At 39.9% G+C, this 20,872-nt stretch overlaps 1 protein-coding gene across 2 annotated transcripts in view; it reads right to left on the reverse strand.

Annotated features, from left to right (window-relative positions):
* Positions 1-3,270: 3,270 nt before the first annotated feature.
* Positions 3,271-20,872, reverse strand: part of ywhaz (tyrosine 3-monooxygenase/tryptophan 5-monooxygenase activation protein, zeta polypeptide) — a 28,549-nt gene continuing 10,947 nt past the window's right edge. For both annotated transcript variants that reach the window (XM_036565888.1, XM_036565887.1), the window contains exons 3-6: positions 19,077-19,200; positions 10,655-10,818; positions 6,844-6,939; positions 3,271-4,966 (exon numbers count right to left, since the gene is read on the reverse strand). In XM_036565888.1, coding sequence (XP_036421781.1) covers positions 4,907-4,966; positions 6,844-6,939; positions 10,655-10,818; positions 19,077-19,200 — 444 coding nt within the window. In that variant the 3' untranslated portion in view covers positions 3,271-4,906. The remainder of the gene's footprint in view (positions 4,967-6,843; positions 6,940-10,654; positions 10,819-19,076; positions 19,201-20,872) is intronic.

Below are 20,872 nucleotides of genomic sequence, written 5' to 3' on the forward strand. Positions count from 1 at the left end.
TGCATGTATTACAGCAGCATCGCTCCATATTAAAAGAGTCCAGGTGCTAAACTGGTCTACCTGCAGTCCAGACCTGTCACCACTGAAAACATTTGGAGGGTTGAAATGAAAAAAAACGATAAAAGAGACTCTGAACTGTTGAGCAGCTGAAATCCTATAACAAGTAAAAATAAGAAAAAAATTCACTTTCAAAACTACACCAGAGGTGATGAAACACCCCCGTCCCAACTTTTTTGGAACGTGTTGTTGGCATCAAACTCAAAATGGGCATATATTTTAAAAAAAAAAACAATAAAATTGTTGTCTTTGTAGTTTCTTCCTTTAAAATATGGTTTACATGATTTGCATATCATTGCATTCTATTCATATGTACATTCTGCACAGCGTCCCAACTTTTTTGGAAATGGGTTTGTAAATATACATTTTCAAAACTCAATTAAAAACCTTTATTTGTTTGTTGTTTAGTTTTTTTTTGGCCATCAGCCCACAAAAATATTACACTGTAGCTCCCAAACATAAAAGTTTTGCTACTCCTTTTTGTTGAGGTTGGCTTTCTACTCAAATTTCCTGTTCAGCCTTAAATGGTGCAGCAGTAACACTCAGGCGCCGCTCAGGCATGTGGCCACTTCATGAGAACAAGGTAATAGAAGGTGGGTGTTTCCAGTAAAGCGGCCAGTTAGTGGAAGTATAAAGGAGGTGTTTCTAATAAAGTGGCCAGTCAGTGGCCATATAACATAACATAAAACAGCAGCTTCTTAATAGAATTTCCTGTTCAGAATGTAACTGCTGCACCGTTTAAGGTGGAATGGGAAATTTGATTAAGACGCTGGTGAATAAGACGCTGACTGGCGTCTGGGTATCCTTTGTTATCTGACTCATGCACTGAGCCCATGCACTGAATCTCACTCACGTATTTGTGAATCACTCAGGACACTGAGACATTCGCACACCCCAACCATGTGAAGCATTCCTGTGTCATTAGCTGGAGCGATCTGAGCCCATCCCAGAACTGCAGTGCCGGAGGGCCTGCAGCCACACCCAGAGAGGAGGAACATTCTGGAAGAGCTGCACTCACATTCACTCATTAATCACAATGAGCCACAAGAGGCGCTACCTAACAGATTTAACCACATTAAAGGGCCTTTTCTTGTATTTCACTTTTTCCCCTCCTACCTACACGTAATGACGTGTTTGTGCATTCAGTTTTACATGACCACTTTCCAACTTCTCTGTATCCCTTAGGCTGCTTTTGTAACTGTGCTGGTGTATGTAAATGAGCTATGTTCTGACTGGCTGCCCTGTGTTTTTCATTTAATTTTTAACTACAGTGCCGTCCTGGATATTATTTTTGTTATGACTTCATTCTGGATAGCATATTTTGCTCAGTGGAAAACTGTATTTGTACATGAACCCTGTTTGACCTCAGTGACCCCAACATGTTTTTCTTATAAAAAATCCAAGATATTGAACTCAACATTTCAAGTTAACCCAGTTATTGTCCAGTTACTGGAAGCACAAGGAAGGTGTTTCTAATAAAGTGGGCAGCTAGTGGAAGCACAAGGTGGGTGTTTCTAATAAAGTGGCCAGTGAGTGGAAGCACAAGGCGGGTGTTTCTAATAAAGTGGCCAGTGAGTGGAAGCACAAGGTGGGTGTTTCTAATAAAGTGGCCAGCTAGTGGAAGCACAAGATATGTGTTTCTAATGAACTGGGCAGTTAGTGGAAGCACAAGGTGGGTGTTTCTAATAAAGTGGCCAGTGAGTGGAAGCACAAGGTAGGTGTTTCTAATAAAGTGGCCAGTGAGTGGAAGCACAAGGTAGGTGTTTCTAATAAAGTGGCCAGTGAGTGGTAGCACAAGGTGGGTGTTTCTAATAAAGTGGCCAGCTAGTGGAAGCACAAGGTGGGTGTTTCTAATAAAGTGGCCAGTTAGTAGAACCACAAGGCAAGTATTTCTAATAAAGAGGGCACAAGGAACGTGTTTCTAATAAAGTGGCCAGCGAGTGTACACGATGCACAAATAAAAACGTACAGTGATACAGCTGTTACTATGTATGGCTCAAATAAAGGTTCTTGAATTACCCTCAAATATAGCTTGACCCACAAGCCCCCTGTCCACAGGGAAAACTGCCGGGGCTACTGAAACTGGTGCAACGCTCTGAAGTCTCTGCACATGCTCAGTAAACTGCTCCGGGATCGTTCCTCTGAGGTTCGATGGCCCACTTGCTGTTCCCGTTAAACAGCAGAGCGACTGAAGGGTGACGACCAAGGCAGAGGACACCAAACGGGACGTCATTCAAACTTAAAGGGCCCACATCATGGAAAACTGATGAAGCATATTTTGAATACCCTGTTTTTGTGATGTCACAAAAACGACAAATCAGTGTATCTATGCATGTCTTCCTATTCAGCCAACAGCTGTTTAGCTCCACCAGTTCACACTGAAGTTATAAGGAGTGTTTCAGGCCAGACTGCTTTTGAATGCAGGCATGGCCAATCACAACAGAGCTCATTAGAATATACCAGTCTTAAAGGCACAGTAACAAAGACAGCCTAACAGTTTAAGGGATTAAAAAAGGTAAGAAAATAGTCATGTAAAAATGAGGTATGGTTTTTTTTTTTTGGTACATAAAATCGCAAAAATGTTCTATATGGATCTGGGGGGTGTAAATTGCAAGAAAAACATATGGGCTTTTTAATACATCATATTGCAGTAAACTATAAGTGAATATACTTTTTATATCAAGTCTTGTAGCCGTAAGGCATTGATCTGAATGGGAAGGAAGCCATCAGACCATTAGTGATGATCTGGTGAAAAATGAAACTTCTAAAAAAGGAAGTAAAGGAAACTTACAGCTAACTAAACTGTCAAAAACTTGCCTGAAACCATGTGGAGTTCAGTAAACGCTAACTGAATTCTGTGAACTGTTCACAGTGGTGGTGATAGGAACCAGACGTCCACCTCTAAAAGCTCCTCACAGAAAGTTACTACATGAAATGGTTATGAATTCACTGCCTGATGACTGAGACACTGTTTTATGGCAGTTTTGAGAAGATTTTGGCCTTAAAATCCATTCATGGTGGAGGGATACATAATATGCAGGGTGTTGTGAGGCAAAATAGTCCCCAAAGAAAACTTATTATTTCAGATTTTCCACTATTTTCCATCAAACATTCCATATAAAACTCAGAAGACTCATGTAGGTTCACTGGTGGTTTTAGATGGTAAATAAACCAAACAAATAGTCCAGAAAGAAGAGAACAGGAGACGCTGAGCATTGTGTCTTCGTTTTATTTCACTGAAATCACGTCCCGCCCCAGTAAGAATGAAGAATTACGCTTGGTGTTCTGTATGAAAAAGACACGACTCTACTGTAGCTAGCCCAAACAGCGACAACCTCCGTTTACCCTGATTAACTGCCCTCCGCCACATGCATTCTAGGCGAGTATCAAAAGACCAAAAAAAAACGTAGTACAAAAAGAAACACTCCTAACAGTGACTAGATAGATAAGCAAGCTCATGTAAAAGTCTTACTGCTGAAAAGTTACAGTATAAGCAACAAAATGCATCAAGTCCTCGTTTGCACTCGTGCTGTACCTCGGAAAAAAAGGCGATGCACATCATGTAGAGAAACGAACCGGAAGAAAAACGGACAAACATCCTTTTCTGTCCCTCAAAAATGTTTCATTTCATGACTTGTGAAGGAACACGACTGCAGTCTAAAGCCCACGCCAGCCCAATGTCTAAACACACCCCTGAACAAGCTCACTCACTCTCACTCACTCACTCACTCGTTCACGTTGGTTTCTGGGTGTAAACCACAGATCCGTCAATGTTTTCACGTAAATATGAAGCACATATACATACATTTACTAAAAAACACCCTCTCCCTCGCTTTTGTGTAGGGCTGCACAATATATCGATTCTTAATAGTCACTGCGATACCGATATCGCAGAAGCAGAGCTGAAATATTCATCACTTTTATTTTGGAATCGCAAATTTAAAAGTGTAGCTTTCTATTATGGCCACATTTGCAGTGTGTTTTAACCTAAGAAGCATATCAACTGCTTGTAGATGAATTAGACCAATCAGGAGCAACCAAACATGATGACATCACAACTACAACTAACTGGCTGGGTCCAGTGTTTGAGCCTGAAGCCAAAAAAGTGGACTTAACAGGCCTTGGACTTTAAATTAGAGAAAATAATCACAAAATTTTCACCCCAGTCACAATATTGGTCCCAAAAATTGTTCAGCCCTACGTTCCAATATGCAAATGAGCTCACATTGTCTATAATTTATTCAAAACATCTGACAAACGTGAATGATTTTGGGTCACACTAATGCCAGATTTTTAACACCATCAAAAATGTGCCAATTTAGTTTTAATACAGTCGTATGCAAAAATTTCAACACATAAATGTGACATTTTGTGCACATTTTATTACACGGTTTCTATTCATTTGCCAAGTTTAACATATTGCAAAAAACAAATATACATATAAAAATGTATAAGTGCCACAGCTTTTACACAGGCCACGTTTTATTTGTTTCCAGTATGTTAAATTCAGTAAATGAGCAGTAATTGTGTATTAAAATGTGCAGAAGTGTCTCTGCAGAGGACGAACAAACCATGTTGCACATGACTGTACACTGCAAGGCGTATCACAAACGCAATACGTAGCAAATTAACCGCAATATTGTGTGCTGTTTATAATCGTGCAGCCCTACTTTTGTGCCAGAGGAACCGTAAGATCTCCAGACAGACCCCTGCCCAAATTACTCACACTCACACACACTCGCTCAGTCACACTCTGGTACAAACACACACACGCAGACGGCAGAGGCTGGTGAGGAGTAGAGAGCAAGTCTCTCAGTGTTCTTTGAAGCGCTGACAGGGGTTTCTGGCCTTAGTTTTCTCGGCCCTCTTCCGTGTCCTCAACGTCGGCCTGATTGTCTGAGGTCCACAGCTGAAAAAGAGCAGGAGAAACAGCGTCGTAAGAGGGGGCAGGTGTGGGTGGGCTGGGTAAGTGAGAGAAATGTTAAAGGGTCTGTATCCTACACTTTCATTTTACTGTAATTATGCCCCCTTTCAACCTCTCTGTATCCCTTAGAATTAGACGGGCTGTTTGTGTTACTGTGCCTTTAAGACTGATATAAGGACCATTCTACTGAATTAGGTCACTATGATCTATTTAAATCCAAGGCATTAATAGAGAGAGTAATAAGCTAAATATATACACAATTATCATTTATAGGGTCCTTTCTATTGTGAGGTGTCTGTTCCAAACCCTAACCCCCTAAATGTTGTATTTTTTTTCAATTCTATTTTTTTTTAAGACTGTTTTGATTTATTTTGAAGTTGTTTTGATTCATCACAAGTTTAATTTTGAAATAAAAAAAAAAACAAAAAACTGTTTTCTTGTCACTACTAAAACATAGTTTTAGTATGTGGGCGGAGCCTTATTTTAGCCACGCCCCTGCATTTTAGAGCAGGGAGTGAGGCTGCATCCCTGTCCCTCATGGCCACATGGTGAGCAGTTAGATCCCATTGTTTTGAAGTAAATGTGTCCCAAAGTCTGAAAGTCAGTGTGGAACATTAAGAATCGTCATGTTTTCCGCAGTTCAGCACTTTTTAGTGTTTTAATGTGAAATATGATGATTTTCTGTGTGAACAGCTGTTCAAAGCTGTGTTTGCTGGTCATGAACTGGCTGAGTTTCTGAGCTCAAAATGAGCTAAAATTGTCACCAAAACAGTCACTACCGAAACAGCCACTACCGAAACAGTCAGTAAACTTTGGGTAGAGTTATGACTGTTTTGGTAGAGACCAAATGGAAGGTTCAATCATTTGTTTTAATAAAATAGGATTTTAGTCTGAAGTCCAAGTTCAGTTAAAAGTGTATCAGCTCCAACTTTGAATCAGTTCAGTAGAATGATCCATATATGTAAATGAGCTCTGTTCTGATTGGCTGTGCCTCATTCAAAAAGCAGTGTGGGCTGAAACACTCCTTACAACGTCTGTGTGAACAGGCGGGGCTAAACTGCTGTAGGCTGAAAAGGTGGATGAATAAATGTGTTGGCTTTGAGACGTCACAGAATTCAAAACACTGTTTTTGAAGTTTAGTTTATAGTTTTAGTTTTAAAACATAGCATTTACAGACTGTATGTACTGCAGAGTGAATTTCTGAAACATGCATTTCGAAAAATTTGAAACTTTAAGCACTGTTTATGTATTACATCACAAAAAAACAACAACAAAAAAACCCAACAGCTTGACAAACAACTTTGCCAAAATTTACTCCTCAAAGAAAGAAAATGCTCACATTTCCCAAACATTCATTTTTAAATAGCAGATTTAAAGTTATATAATTAAAGAGGTGATAGATAAAACGTTAAAGAGCCCATAACACTGACAATAGACTTTTTCCTTGTTTTCTGTTTGATGTACCACGTAAACACTGCATGTTTTAAAATGTACAAACATTTAAATTAAAGCTACGCTGCAAAAACAGCCTCATTATTTTTATGTCATCATAAAAAACCAACATATTTACATATATCTGCTTATTCAGCCTACAGCAGTTTAGCCCCGCCCACTCACACTGAAGCTATAAGGAGTGTTTCAGCGCAGACAGCTTTTTGAATGAGATACAAGGCAGCCAATCAGAACAGAGCTCATTTACATACATCAGTTTTAAAGGCACAGTGACAAAATCAGCCTGTTTAATTCTAAGGGACGAAGAGAGGCTGGAAGGTGTTTTTTGGTTCACAGAAATATCATAAGTGGAGCTGAGAGAGAAAAAAATAAACATTTCACACATTTAACAGATAAACAGATGAACTCACTGTCAGATTGTCTCTTAGTAACTGCATGATGAGCGTGCTGTCCTTGTACGAGTCCTCAGTTAACTGGTCAAGTTCAGCAATCGCATCGTCGAAAGCCTGAAAATCAAAACGTTTATATTAACAACCGTCAAAAAAAAAGCAAAGAGTCAGAGTTACTGCATAACCATGTAACCAGAACTGTAATCAGGATGTATAAACACAAAGCAGGATCAGCCAGACAACTTACACAGCAATTCACATGACAGTTCACATGTTTGTACAGTATTAAACCTGACTGTTACAATAAACATTCAGTAAAGCTTGAATTAAAAATATAAGATTTAAATACGATCAAACCGAGAGGACTTTTGGGTTTTTGGTTGGAGTGACGTTATCTAGACATCTCACTTCAGTCTGGCTCCTTTTCTCTGTCTGAAAGGGTTAAAAACTCGTCTCTGGTGTCTATTTTATGCTGACTGAAGACAGAATTGCAGTTTTTTTCATGATTCTTTTCTTTGACGGCTGAGGTCAGAGTTACAGTAATGCCAGCTTGTTTGTATTCATTAGCCTATAGCCATATTAGCAGGAAGTGAGGCTGTGTCCCTGTCCCTCACGGCCACATGGTGAGCAGTCAGATCCCATTGTTTTAAGGTAAACGTGTCCCAAAGCCTGGAAATCTGGGGCCAAATTCACAAAGATGTCTTAAGAAAGAAAATCCTTTCCTCTCCCTCCCTCTATAATGGTTACAGATATTGACAGTGTTATTAGAATATCTTTATCATAAGAAAAGCAACGATTAGAAAAAGAGGATACTGTGTGTATGTATGTATTTATATATTTATGTGTATATATGTACATAAAGCCATACAAGCATTGAAAGTAAAGCAGCTGAACAGGAACATAACGGAACTGTTTTGTTATTAGATCATTCATAATGATCAGTCATAATTGTGGTGCTAATTGCAGTACTGTTACAGTTGTTTGATATAATGTGAATTTTGTATTTTCTTTGTTCTATTATTGTTATGAAAACAAATTATTCTTTAAATGAACTTAAGAATTTATTTAATTTTAATTTTTACTCAATTTTCTACTTTACTTTATTCTTTTCTCAACTATTTTCTTAAGAATAATTCTAAGAACAAGTGTTATTCTTGAAAACATTTTGTTCTTAAATGTTTTCTTAAATCTCACGACAGACTCTCACTGTCTCAGGCTGTAAGAGTTGACAAAGTGAGCATCTAAAACGATCAATTTATCTGCTCCTCATCCTCGTCTCTCGCTTTCTGCCGTCACCCCACAATTATTGTATTTTCCAATGAGGGTGTTTTTCCTCTTTCTTCCTCCACCTCTAGATCTTGTTTGCTAAATTTTTTAAAGACGTTTTTCTTTCATTTTGCTCCTCTGAGCGGATTAAACTAATAACGGAAATAACAGTTAATACCAATTCAAAATGTATCTTGTGTTGTTTATGGTATGGGGCAACGTAGCTGACATAAGAAAACAATTAAGACTTTCCTAAAAAAAAAAAATCTTCAGAAAGTAATTAAGATTATCTTAAGAGAATATCTGAGAACTTCTCAGTGTTTATCTCAAGAACCTTCACAAGTCTTTTCTTAAGATAGTTTCTGTGAATTCAGCCCCACTGAACATTAAGAATCGTCACTACCGAAACACATTTTCTGCAGTTTGCTGGTCATGTACTGGCTGCGTTTTTGAGCTCATAATTAGCTCAAATTGTCACCACCGAAAAAGTCACTACTGAAACATTTGGTAAAAGGGTTTTAGTCTAAAGTCCAGGATCAGTTAAAAGTCCCAAATGTGTTTCAGCTCTGACTTTAAACCAGTTCAGTACAATCAGTAAATCAGCGTCTAGCAGTCAGGACTGGGTGACACCACAGGGATTCCCAATGGCCGTACGATGTATTTGAATAATGCATGAAGTAAACAATACAAAACTATAAAATATAATTCATATATCTAACTTGCATTTTTGCCTACATTATTTATTTAACAACATCAGCTGCTAGAATTACTGTATCAACCGAATACTGTATTCCACCGCTGCTCTGGTTGCTACCTCAGTGACTGCTATGCTCATATATGCTAGGCTATCTGCTAATGTCACATCCTCCTTTGCACAGCTCCACATACTCTCAGTACCGTGTTCTGTCTGTGTTCTGCTTTGTTTTTATTGTAAGTCTTTTGTATTTACTGTGCTGTATTGTCTGCATCGTGTTTATTGTATTGTTTTGCACTTGTGTTCCTGTGTTGGTCCTGGAGGAACGTTGTTTCATTTCACTGGCTGCTTTTCCACTATCGCGCCAAATGGTTCTCAGGGCCGTACTGGGTGGTTCTGCGCTGGTCCGGACTCGTGAGACCAGTTACGGTTTCTGTTGCCATCTATTGTACCGCTAAATCAGAACCAGCAAATACTCAAGAAAACTACACAACCAGTTGCTAACTGCTAACAGGCTAATAGCAACATACACGCCACCCACCACAGACACGTTTGACTCCGTCTGTCACTCCAGCCCCGGTCTTTCTGTCTGTCCTCTCATCTTTATCCTTTAAACTGGTGTTATTTGAGCACCTGTTACTGAAACAGAGTCGGTACTGCAGTGGGTTTCACCTGTAGCTGGATAACTGCGTTAGCATTAGCGTCGCCTGGCAGGATACAGCTCAAAGCACCACAGAACACTTCTATTTTTTATTTTTCTGACACTTCAACACCAGTCATTCGAATTTGTGCTCTCATATACGAGTCTTTATCCTCTAAATAAGTGTTTTTAAGCATCGGTCTGCTAGAACCGAGCCCGTACTGCAGTGAGAGGAACCGTGCACTCACGTTAGCTTAGCCTAGCAGGCTACAGCTTAAAGCTCTAACAGAACAGGTCAGATTTCGGCTTTCTGTCACTCCAACACCGATCAGTCCACTTTGCTCTCGCTATTATACGTTTTTATCATCTATACTTGTGATAGCAGAGCAGTTAGTCGAATCGGACTTCCACTGAGGTGTTTGGGTCTAAGTTAGCCAGGAGAGAAGAGCTGGTTAGCATTAGCTTAGCTAGGAGGCTGCAGCTTCAGACACCAGAGAAGAGGTTAATTTCAGCTTTTGGTCCCTCTAAAATCAGCCACTCTACTTGGCTTCCTCAGATTTGAGTCATTATCATCTAAACTTGTGTCAGTAAAGCTTTTGTTAGTCAGAGTCGAATCTGAGCGGCGCTGGCAGCATGTTAGCTAAGCTAACGCTAACCAGCTACTCTCTCCCAGCTGGTTAGGCAGCGCATTTAATATTTAAAAATTGTTTTTAGATTAAAGCTTTGATGTTTATTGAATGCTGGGTTTAAAAGCATGCACTGCTTTCATTTATTTGAGCAAACTGAATTTATTCGAATGCTTTCGGGTTTGAAATAGCGCAGCACAATACCGATATAAACATAGAACCAATCAGCGAACAGCTACGTCGTTACATCAACCCACTGAACGGTTCCGTGGCCCCGAGTACGGTTAGATAACTGTGCCAAAAAAAAAAAATAAACAGGCTGAGGCCGGTTTTAAGCATTCCGTGTTGAACCGTGTCCGTATGGAAACGCCACTGGAATGGTTACCCTCTGTGCTCAGAACCGTTCGGCCCTGAGACCATATACAGTGTGTACCATATACAGCTGAAATGACAATAAAGCCTCTTGAGAGTGATGAAGCTCAAAAAGCTACAGAACACTGCAATTCCACTAATTCCACAAATAACTAAACTCCAGTTTTAGGCTGGAATTTCCCAGCTTTTCTAAGAAATCCTGCTTTGTGAAAGACCCTCCTGAAGTCCCCTCACCTTCTTGGCGAGTTCGCAGGCCTGCTCTGGAGAGTTGAGGATTTCGTAGAAGAAGACGGAGAAGTTGAGCGCGAGGCCGAGTCGGATGGGGTGAGTGGGCTGCATGTTGTCTTTACTGATATCGAACGCAGCCTGGTACGCTTCCTGCGACTTATAGATGATGTCTAGAGGAAAAAAAATAAAAACACAAATATAAGTCAGACGGAGAAAACAAAAACAGCCTAAAGCATGAGACGTGTTCTAAAACACGTAATCATGACAGACCAGACCAGACATCAACCACTCATCTGCAGAGTAAAAAGGACAATCCTTGTCATCTCAGTAGTACAGTCACCTCAAAAACTGTCGGTTCTACAGTTTCTCATTAGATTGAATGAATAACCGACTCTAAATGTAGGTATTGTGATATAAACTGAGTCTGTTCTACAGTTTCTCATTAGGCTGAATGAATAACCGACTCTAAATGTAGGTATTGTGATATAAACTGAGTCTGTTCTACAGTTTCTCATTAGGCTGAATGAATAACCGACTCTAAATGTAGGTATTGTGATATAAACTGAGTCTGTTCTGCAGTTTCTCATTAGGCTGAATGAATAACCGACTCTAAATGTAGGTATTGTGATATAAACTGAGTCTGTTCTACAGTTTCTCATTAGGCTGAATGAATAACCGACTCTAAATGTAGGTATTGTGATATAAACTGAGTCTGTTCTACAGTTTCTCATTAAGCTGAATGAATAACTGACTCTAAAATGTAGTAGTTCTGAACATATGACCTGGAATATTCAGTTTAAGGGGAGCCTGGCCACTTCCTATTTCTCCCATTATATGAAAAACATGCAAAGTACTGCAAAACACTAGAGGGCACTAGTGAGTCCTCAATGAATGGGAGCTAATGGAGCTAAATGTCTAAAAACTAAAAATACAACATGTTTCTAACCTTTTATATTGATAAGAACCATTTTATTTACTATCAAAATGGAAGGTAAACCTAGACATGTTCTTTGGGGACTGTTTTGCCGCACAAAAGCCTTAGTTTTAGTCCAAAATCTTCTCAAAACTATCATAAAACAGTGTCTCAGACATCAGGCAGTGTATTTATAATCATATTATGTAATAATTTTCTGTGAAGGAGCTTTTAGAGGTGGACGTCTGGTTCCTATCACCACCACTGTGATCAGTTCTGACTCGGTCAGTTTCTCTAGAACGGAGCGTTTCACACCAAACCACTCTGAATGACTGTTTACATCTTATTGATATAATTATACTGTAATTTTGAAAAACTGGTGGAGCTGCCCTTTAACATATGCTATTGCGAATGATACTTTAATGTTTTGTTTTACATAAAGATTTGTAAATGTAACATCAGTGGGACACAAATGGCACTTTAGACGTGGAACTACCTTAATACACTGAAAAACGCTGGACACATACAGAACAGTGAGGCTCTTCTACTGTACACAGTCTCTTGACTAAACTCACACCCTTTGCTCGTTCTAGCTGTTGCCATGGTGATGGCTGACCGCAATGGATGACAGGGTTTTGGCTAAAACTTCTGCTGCTGTCCACCCCTCTGAACTGATCAAGAACCAACAAAGCAGATATTTCTACCAGAGCTTTCATGAGGCTGCAAACTGTACACGATTAACGCCTCATTATCAAGATATGTTAAAGGGAAATTCCACCGATTTTCCTAAATTTCTGTATAATTATATTGTAAAAGACGTAAACAGAGTCGTTCAGAGTGGTTTGGTGTGAAACGCTCGGTTCTACAGAAACTGACCGAGTCAGAATTGTTCAGAGTGGTGGTGATAGGAACCAGACGTCCACCTCTAAAAGCTCCCTCACAGAAAGTTACTACATGAAATGGTTATGAATTCACTGCCTGATGACTGAGACACTGTTTTATGATAGTTTTGAGAAGATTTCGGCCTTAAACTCCATTCATGGTGGAGGGATACATAATATGCAGGGCGCTGTGAGGCAAAATAGTCCCCAAAGAAAATTTATTATTTCAGATTTTCCACTATTTTCCATCATCAACATTCCATATAAGCTCAGAAGACTCGTGTAGGTTCACTGGTGGTTCTGGATGGAAAATAAAATGTCTATATTTGTGTTGTAGTCATGGCGACCCCTGGTTCCTATCACCACCACTGTATCACAATCACTCTGTTTACACCTCACACACTGAATTATGAAAAAACTTTTGAAAAATGGATGGAATTTCCCTTTAATGAGTGATCTGTTCCAGGCAGCAGCATTTTATTACCAAAATCATTATTCTCGTGTTAATTATGTTCACAGTAAGTCAACAAGAGAATACACAGGCCAACAATTCAGTGAAATGCAGGTTTTATGGTCTAAAAGTTAAGTGCACTAGTTAACTGTGTACAGTGAGTAACAACTAAATCCAGTCTGTGATGAGGCTGTGCTACAATTCAATAATAATGTTATAGTCATGGTGACCCCTGGTTCCTATCACCACCACTGTAAAGAAACCTCTCTCTACAAGCAGTGAATTATGTAGAAATTCTGGAAAATTGGTGGAATTGCCCTTTTAGGTATACGGTTTACACAATGCTAATTGGCGTACACAGGTGTAAATTACTTGTCAGCTGCATTAGCCTCATAACTCCAACGCAAAACTGAAAAACCATGTTTAATTTAGTCCATACGTCCACTTTTTATATATTTTAACAGGATTTTCCACCAAACTTTAAATTTATAATTCATAATTGTAGCTAATGTTGTTGGGATCACTGTGATGCTTCATTCAGGTCAGTTTACTGGTTTATTTTAAGGTAGCCAGAGCCAACCTGAGCCAAAAGACGGCTAAATAACCCACGAGCGGAGCTGCGTTTTACACCTCCCAGACTATAAATCATCAAACGGCCGCACCTCCTACAGCTGTGCCGCACCTTTACAGCCAGTCCAAGAGAAACAGACCGAACATCAGACTCAGTGCTCGCTAAGAAAACACAGCACCTGACTCAACACTGTGTTTACATAACGCTGTTAGTCATATTGTGGGTGCAGTGCAGCAGTGAGGGAGCAGGATGGAGATAAAGACTTGTACAGCACTGTGATCTGCCCTCAAACACACTCACTAGTGTATGAATTAGGGATAAGAAATGTGATGAATTTTAATATGACTTAAGCAAACAATACTGAGATAATTATAATATTCAGTATTCAAGATTCCGTCGAATAACATAATAAAACTACATTTTTGACAAAAGCAAGATAGAGAAATGATAAACTGAAATACCGATCATACAGCAAAAGCCTCATTGAATTCTTATCACAGACTGTACTTAGATGTTACTCACTGTATTACGGTACTTTTAGACCATAATACCTGCATTTCACTGAATAATAACTGCAGTAACAAAACGAACAGATCACCCCTCATTAAAGGGGAATGCCACCGATTTTTCTAAATTCCTGCCTAGTTCAGTGTGTGAGATGTAAACAGAGTGATTCAGAGCGGTTTGGTGTGAAATGGTTCAGATGTCTTTACAGTGGTGGTGATAGGAACCAGGGGTCGCCATGACTACAACACAAATATAGACATTTTATTTACTATCCAGAACCACCAGTGAACCTACACGAGTCTTCTTAGTTTATATGGAATGTTGATGATGGAAAATAGTGGAAAATCTGAAATAATAAGTTTTCTTTGGGGACTATTTTGCCTCACAGCGCCCTGCATATTATGTATCCCTCCACCATGAATGGAGTTTAAGGCTGAAATCTTCTCAAAACTATCGTAAAACAGTGCCTCAGGAGCCTGGCCATTTCCTATTTCTCTCATTATATCAAAAACATGAATGCAAAGCACTGCAAAACACTAGAGGGCGCTAGTGAGTCCTCAATGAATGGGAGCTAATGGAGCTAAATGGCTAAAAACTAAAAATTAAACATGTTTCTAAACTTTTATATTAATAAGAACCAGAGGTTGCAATGTCTACAACACAAATGCAACAGTTTTATTTACTATTGAAATGGACAGTAAACACAGACGTTTTCTTTGGGGACTATTTTGCCTCACAGCGCCCTGCATATCATGTATCCCTCCACCATGAATGGATTTTAAGGCCAAAATCTTCTCCAAACTATCATAAAACAGTGAATTCATAACCATTTCCTGTAGTAACTTTCTGTGAGGGAGCTTTTAGAGGTGGACGTCTGGTTCCTATCACCACCACTGTGAACAGTTCTGACTCGGTCAGTTTCTCTAGAACAGACCGTTTCAACACCAAACCACTCTGAATATGTTTACTCACGAATACAAGCTGTTAAAACATTAACTTAGTGTTGCACTGAGTTAGTGTGTATTCACCAAAGATCTGGAACGCACTACCAATAAACATCCGTCAGGCTCCTTCAGTAAATGTTTTAAAAAAACAGTTAAAACTTATTTCTTTTCTTTAGCATTTAACTATTATTTTTATTGTTTCCTTTGTTTTTACTGGAATATTACTATAACTTTGATGTTCTTGTTAGTTGCATTTTGTATTGTCTTTTTTCTTTTAATTTACACTTTCATCCTGTGCTTTTTAATTGTATTTATTAATATCCATTTTCTGCTATTTATTGTTTATAATTTGTTTTTATTCTTGATTATCTTTTCTTCCTCTGCTGTTTTCACTTTGTACTGTGAAGCACTTTGAGCTGCATTTTTAATGTATGAAAGGTGCTGTAAAAATAAACATTATTATTATTATTATTATTATTATTTCCTCTCTGTCTCTGTAGCAAATACCTGAATAATGATTTCAGTATTCGAATACCTGCATCTCAAACAGTTACCAGAGTACTCGAGTACCTGTGCACATCCCTGCTGTGTCCAGCTCTACTACAAACTAATACACAGTGGACTCAATGAAGGCAGAATCAGCAGCTGGAATATTATTAGGCCTTTTATATATCGTCATCTCTGAAATAGTAACTATACAGAAAAGGGCAAAAACGTTCCTAACATCTAATGTAAGTTAATGTAAAGAGGTGCGCGTGTTTCTTTGGGCAGCGACCTGTCTGAGACTGTGTGAAACCTTCAGACACTTTCTGCTCACTTATTAACTAATTCATGCAAATTCATTAACTTTATTACTGGTTAACTTGAATATTACCTTACGCTGTGATATACTGAGAAAATACTGTGATTAAGTTAATAAGTGGGCATCAGTTAAAAAGTTAGCACTGATTAAGTTAATAAGTCAGCCTCGTTAAAGGTGAAGAGGTTAGCACTGATAAGCTATCAGGTTCTTTGGACGGCGACCCGCCTGAAAACCTCAGACACTTTCCCCTCATTCATTCACTGAAGGGTGTGGGAGCACAAGCTACGGCCTGTTACAGCTCTGAGTCAGAGAACAGGAAACTGTGACAGAGAGAGAGAGTGAGAGAGAGAGAGCGAGAGAGAGAGAGAGAAAGACAGAAAGACAGAGAGACAGAGAGAGCGAGAGACAGAGAGAGAGAGAGAGAGAGAGAGAGAGAGAGAGTGAGAGAGCGAGCGAGAGACACACAGAGCGATAGAGCGAGAGAGAGCATGCGTGTGTGTGTGTGTGTGTGTGTGTGTGTGTGTGTGTGTGTGTAACAGGGCAGTTACACCGGGTAGAGGAACCACCCTAACAGCCGGAAGCTGCTTTATTAGGAGATAAAGTTCTGCCCCGACATGCGGCTGCAGCTGCAGGTCTGTCCTGTTCACTGTAGGAATGTACAGGTTGCACTGTTCAGTGTTCAGGAGCCACAATTCACACTCAGCTCACACTGCACTGCACTGAACCGCAGAACGGAGGCCTTAATAAGAGGCATTAATAACAATAAACTAGCATTAATAGTTAATAAGTGAGCATTAATAAAGTTAAGTCAGCACTAATAAAGTTAATGTCAGCATTAATAAAGTTAATAAGTCAGCACTAATAAAGTTAATAAGTAAGCATTAATAAAGTTAATGTCAGCATTAATAAAGTTAATGAGTCAGCACTAATAAAGTTAATAAGTGAGCATTAATAAAGTTAATGAGTCAGCACTAATAAAGTTAATAAGTAAGCATTAATAAAGTTAATGTCAGCATTAATAAAGTTAATGAGTCAGCACTAATAAAGTTAATAAGTGAGCATTAATAAAGTTAATAAGTCAGCATTAATAAGGAAAAGTGGATCATTAAGGTTTAAAAGTTAGCGCTGATTAAGGTATTTAGGTTAGCACTGATAAAGTTAATTAGTGAGCACCAGTTAAAGGTTTGCTCTTATTAAAAAGCGCTGTTAGCACTGATTAAGTTAAGTGAGCATCAGTAAAGTGAGTCAGAGTCAGTAAGGTTCAGACTAACACTGATAGTGAAAAGGGTAACACCAGGTTAGTAGGTGACACTGATAAAGCGAATGAGCTCAGACTGCTACTCTATAGAAATGTTTATATTTCTAAAAATATCACTGAAACTAAAATTCAGTATCACAGTAAACCTGTACAGACCATATATCGGCTTCAGATCTGAACGGCTTGAGAAATCATACAGAACAATATTTCCAGGTACTGTAATAATTCTGTATCACTGTAATTATCTGAGGAACTGTGATTAATATGTAACTGATTTTTTAGTACGAACACAGCCGAAGTTACGCTGCTCAGTGTTATGCAGGCCTGCTGTGCTGGGTGGTGTGCGTGGGGTGGGTCACATGACTGGCAATATAATCAATAATTCCCATTTTTAACAAGAACATATGGTGATAATTGGTTTGAGACACCATGCAGCCTAACGGGAAGTCAGAGAGAGAAACGTGTGAAGCTGTGCAGAAACAGAAGTCACGTCTTGCGATACTCTGACCTGGAGAGCAACACTGTGGTGGTAGTTACACAACAGTAAACCCGCCTACAGCGTTTCAGCAGCTCAGAGCTGAACCGCTGACGACTGAGGTGTCCGCAAACAGGAGAGCAGGACACAGAGAGAGCAGGACACAGAGAGAGAGCAGGACACAGAGAGAGAACAGGACACAGAGAGAGAACAGGGCACAGAAGGACACAGAGAGAGAGCAGGACACAGAGAGAGAACAGGGCACAGAAGGACACAGAGAGAGAGCAGGACACAGAGAGAGAGCAGGACACAGAGAGAGCAGGACACAGAGAGAGAGCAGGACACAGAAGGACACAGAGAGAGAGCAGGACACAGAGAGAGCAGGACACAGAGAGAGCAGGACACAGAGAGAGCAGGACACAGAGAGAGAACAGGACACAGAGAGAGAACAGGACACAGAGAGAACAGGACACAGAGAGAACAGGACACAGAGAGAGCGCAGGGCACACAGAGAGAGCGCAGGACACAGAGAGAGAGCAGGGCACACAGAGAGAGCGCAGGACACAGAGAGAGAGCAGGACACAGAGAGAGAACAGGACACAGAGAGAGAACAGGACACAGAGAGAACAGTGGGGGCACACAGAGAGAACAGTGGGGGCACACAGAGAGAACAGTGGGGGCACACAGAGAGAACAGTGGGGGCACACAGAGAGAACAGTGGGGGCACACAGAGAGAACAAAGGACACAGGGAGAACAGTGGACACACAGGGAGAACGCCCATACCAGTGGTCACTGCGTCAGCTCGAAAACACAGAGATTAGAGCACGTTCCCCTAACTCCACCCACAAACGCATCCGCTCATCACGCATAAAAAAAGATCCCCATATCATTTTTATGTACACAGTTAAACACTAAAGTCTGAACAGCCCGAGTAAAACTCCATATTACTGTTGATTTCCTAACTGAAATGAGCTCTAATAACTCGGCCTCTACAGACAACACACTTAAATATGGCATTTTTCTGCACATTTTACTGCACAGTGTCTATTTATTTACTGAGTTTAACATATTGAGGAAAAAAAAACTAAATATAAAATAAAATATTACCCAATATGTTAAATTAAGCAAATAAACAGTAATTGTGTATTAATAAAGTTAATAAGTGAACATTAACAGTAAGGTTAAAAAGTTAGCACTGATTGAAAAGCACTGTTAGTACTGATTCCAATCGATGTCACGCAATTATGCTGCAACTTCAGGTTCACTTGGCAGCGCTGGGGAGGTTTGTCATGAGATAACAAAGCCAAAACATCTGAAAGCCAAAGTTTAAGGTGTTTCCTGATTAAGAAGCATATATTAAGGTAAATTAATGCACAGAAAAAAGTCTGGTTCCATTGACTTACATTAAAAGTACAGTATGTTTTTTCCTTCTCCTGTAAAGTTACGATTTCAGAGATACGAGGTTTTGTTCCGACAACGACGATCTGGTTCCATTTCTTGTTAGCTACATTAGCCTCCAGTGCTAAAACTAAAGAAACTAACTTGTCTTAGCTGGTCGACGTCATTTAGAGGAAAACTCATGTAAATAATCTTCTGGGGGGGGGGGAACTAAAAAAACAACTCACCTTTTTTGTCTTCTCCCGTGGCAACCTCCGCCAGGTAGCGGTAGTAGTCTCCCTTCATCTTCAGGTAGAACACCTGGCTCTCCGCCGGAGACGTGGTGCGGATCAGAAACTTGTCCAGAAGGTGCTGCAGATGGAAGAACACACACACACACACACACACACACACACACACGGTTTCAGTCTGAGCAGAGCAGAACAAGTCACCACAAAACAAGAGTCCGAACTGAGAAAACAAACTTACCCTGTTTTTTTTTTTTTATGAAATAATTAATAAAACATTGTTACAGACTCATCAACAATCCTCCACAATAAAAGTCTTTATCACCATTGCAAAGTGAGTTCATGTAATAAACACACTGTTAAGGGCTGCGATGACAAAACAGTCAGATTAGCTCAAGCGCAGCACCAAAGTGACGTTATTAGATTGGCAGGAATGTCGGTACCAGCAAGTGCTTCCTTGTGTGCCAAGGAATCCGTGTTTGTCCTGTGCTACAGGATGCCGAGTCACACATACTAAACATGTTTAACATTTACAATTCGAAAGTGGGCCAGTCTCAATTAGTTTAAGGCCCAGTCCCATTTCACCCCTCACCCCTACCACTTAGCCCTACCCCTCTGTTTTGCACGTTCGCGTCTAGGGGTAGGGTGTCCTGATTCTTGTTGAGATAGAGGGGGAGGGTGAAGTGTTGGGGCTACATGACCCTCCAATCAGAGGTTTTTCAGAGTCTCCAAACAGAGAGTTATGAGAAAAAAAGAAAAACCGGCAAGATGGAGAACAAGAGACCAAAGAAACACACAAATGTGAGAATTTTCTCCGTTAAAATAACTTTCATGTGGTTTCAATGTATTTTGGTCCTTTTCCTTATAACAAGCACAGAAAATCGCTAATAGTACCCTAATGTCTCGGTAGCTGGCTAGCTAACTTTCCCGTTCCACCTTAAATTGTCCAGCAGTTCTGACGTCTGAAACGCCAGAATGTAACTGCTGCTCCATTTAAGGTGGAACGGGAAAATTCTAACAAGAACCTGGTAAATATCTGACTTCAGCTTCATATCACTGAAGAATCGGGGGTGGGTGATAATAAATAATTGCCCCCCTCTTTGAAGTCATATGATGCCCTAAATGTAACTAAAGCCCAGCAGTGAGGAGCTGAACTTTACCCTCCTCTGCTGTCACTGCAGACTGGCAGGGTCGCCTACAGAGCAGCGCTGGTAGCTGTTAATGAAGTGATGCTCTTTTTATTTGAGGGTCCCATTTCAGAGGGAAGATTTCAACCACTCGAAAACAAGGGGTAGGGTAAAAATAAGAACTGGGACTGGGCCTCAACATAGGCTGTTGTAATGCAAGTTCAGGTTTATGCGTCACTAAATCTAAATAAGCTACACGACACAAACTAATTTAGCACTGAGCCCAGTATCTGCTGAATATTCACACCTGAGCACCACATAGAAAGAATAAAAAGATGGAAAAAAAAATCATTTTTTAGTTAAGTAAACTAAAAACTCTAAACGCTGTGATTTTGCTTACAGCTCTAATCATCGCTCTGGTTTTAGCTCTGAACGTCCACAGCTCAGTGAGATGCTGACGAAACTCTAAACTAAGGCTGCTGTCGTGTCGGTTGGCCAGGAATAGTCACTTAAAAAAACGAAATGGTCAAGATGTAAACAGAGTCGTTCAGAGTGGTTTGGTGTGAAACGCTCCGTTCTAGAGAAACTTACTGAGTCAGAACTGTTCACAGTGGTGGTGATAGGAACCAGACGTCCACCTCTAAAAGCTCCCACACATAAAGTTATTAC

Source organism: Colossoma macropomum, unplaced genomic scaffold (genome assembly GCF_904425465.1).
Source record: "Colossoma macropomum unplaced genomic scaffold, Colossoma_macropomum, whole genome shotgun sequence".
NCBI lineage: Eukaryota > Metazoa > Chordata > Actinopteri > Characiformes > Serrasalmidae > Colossoma > Colossoma macropomum.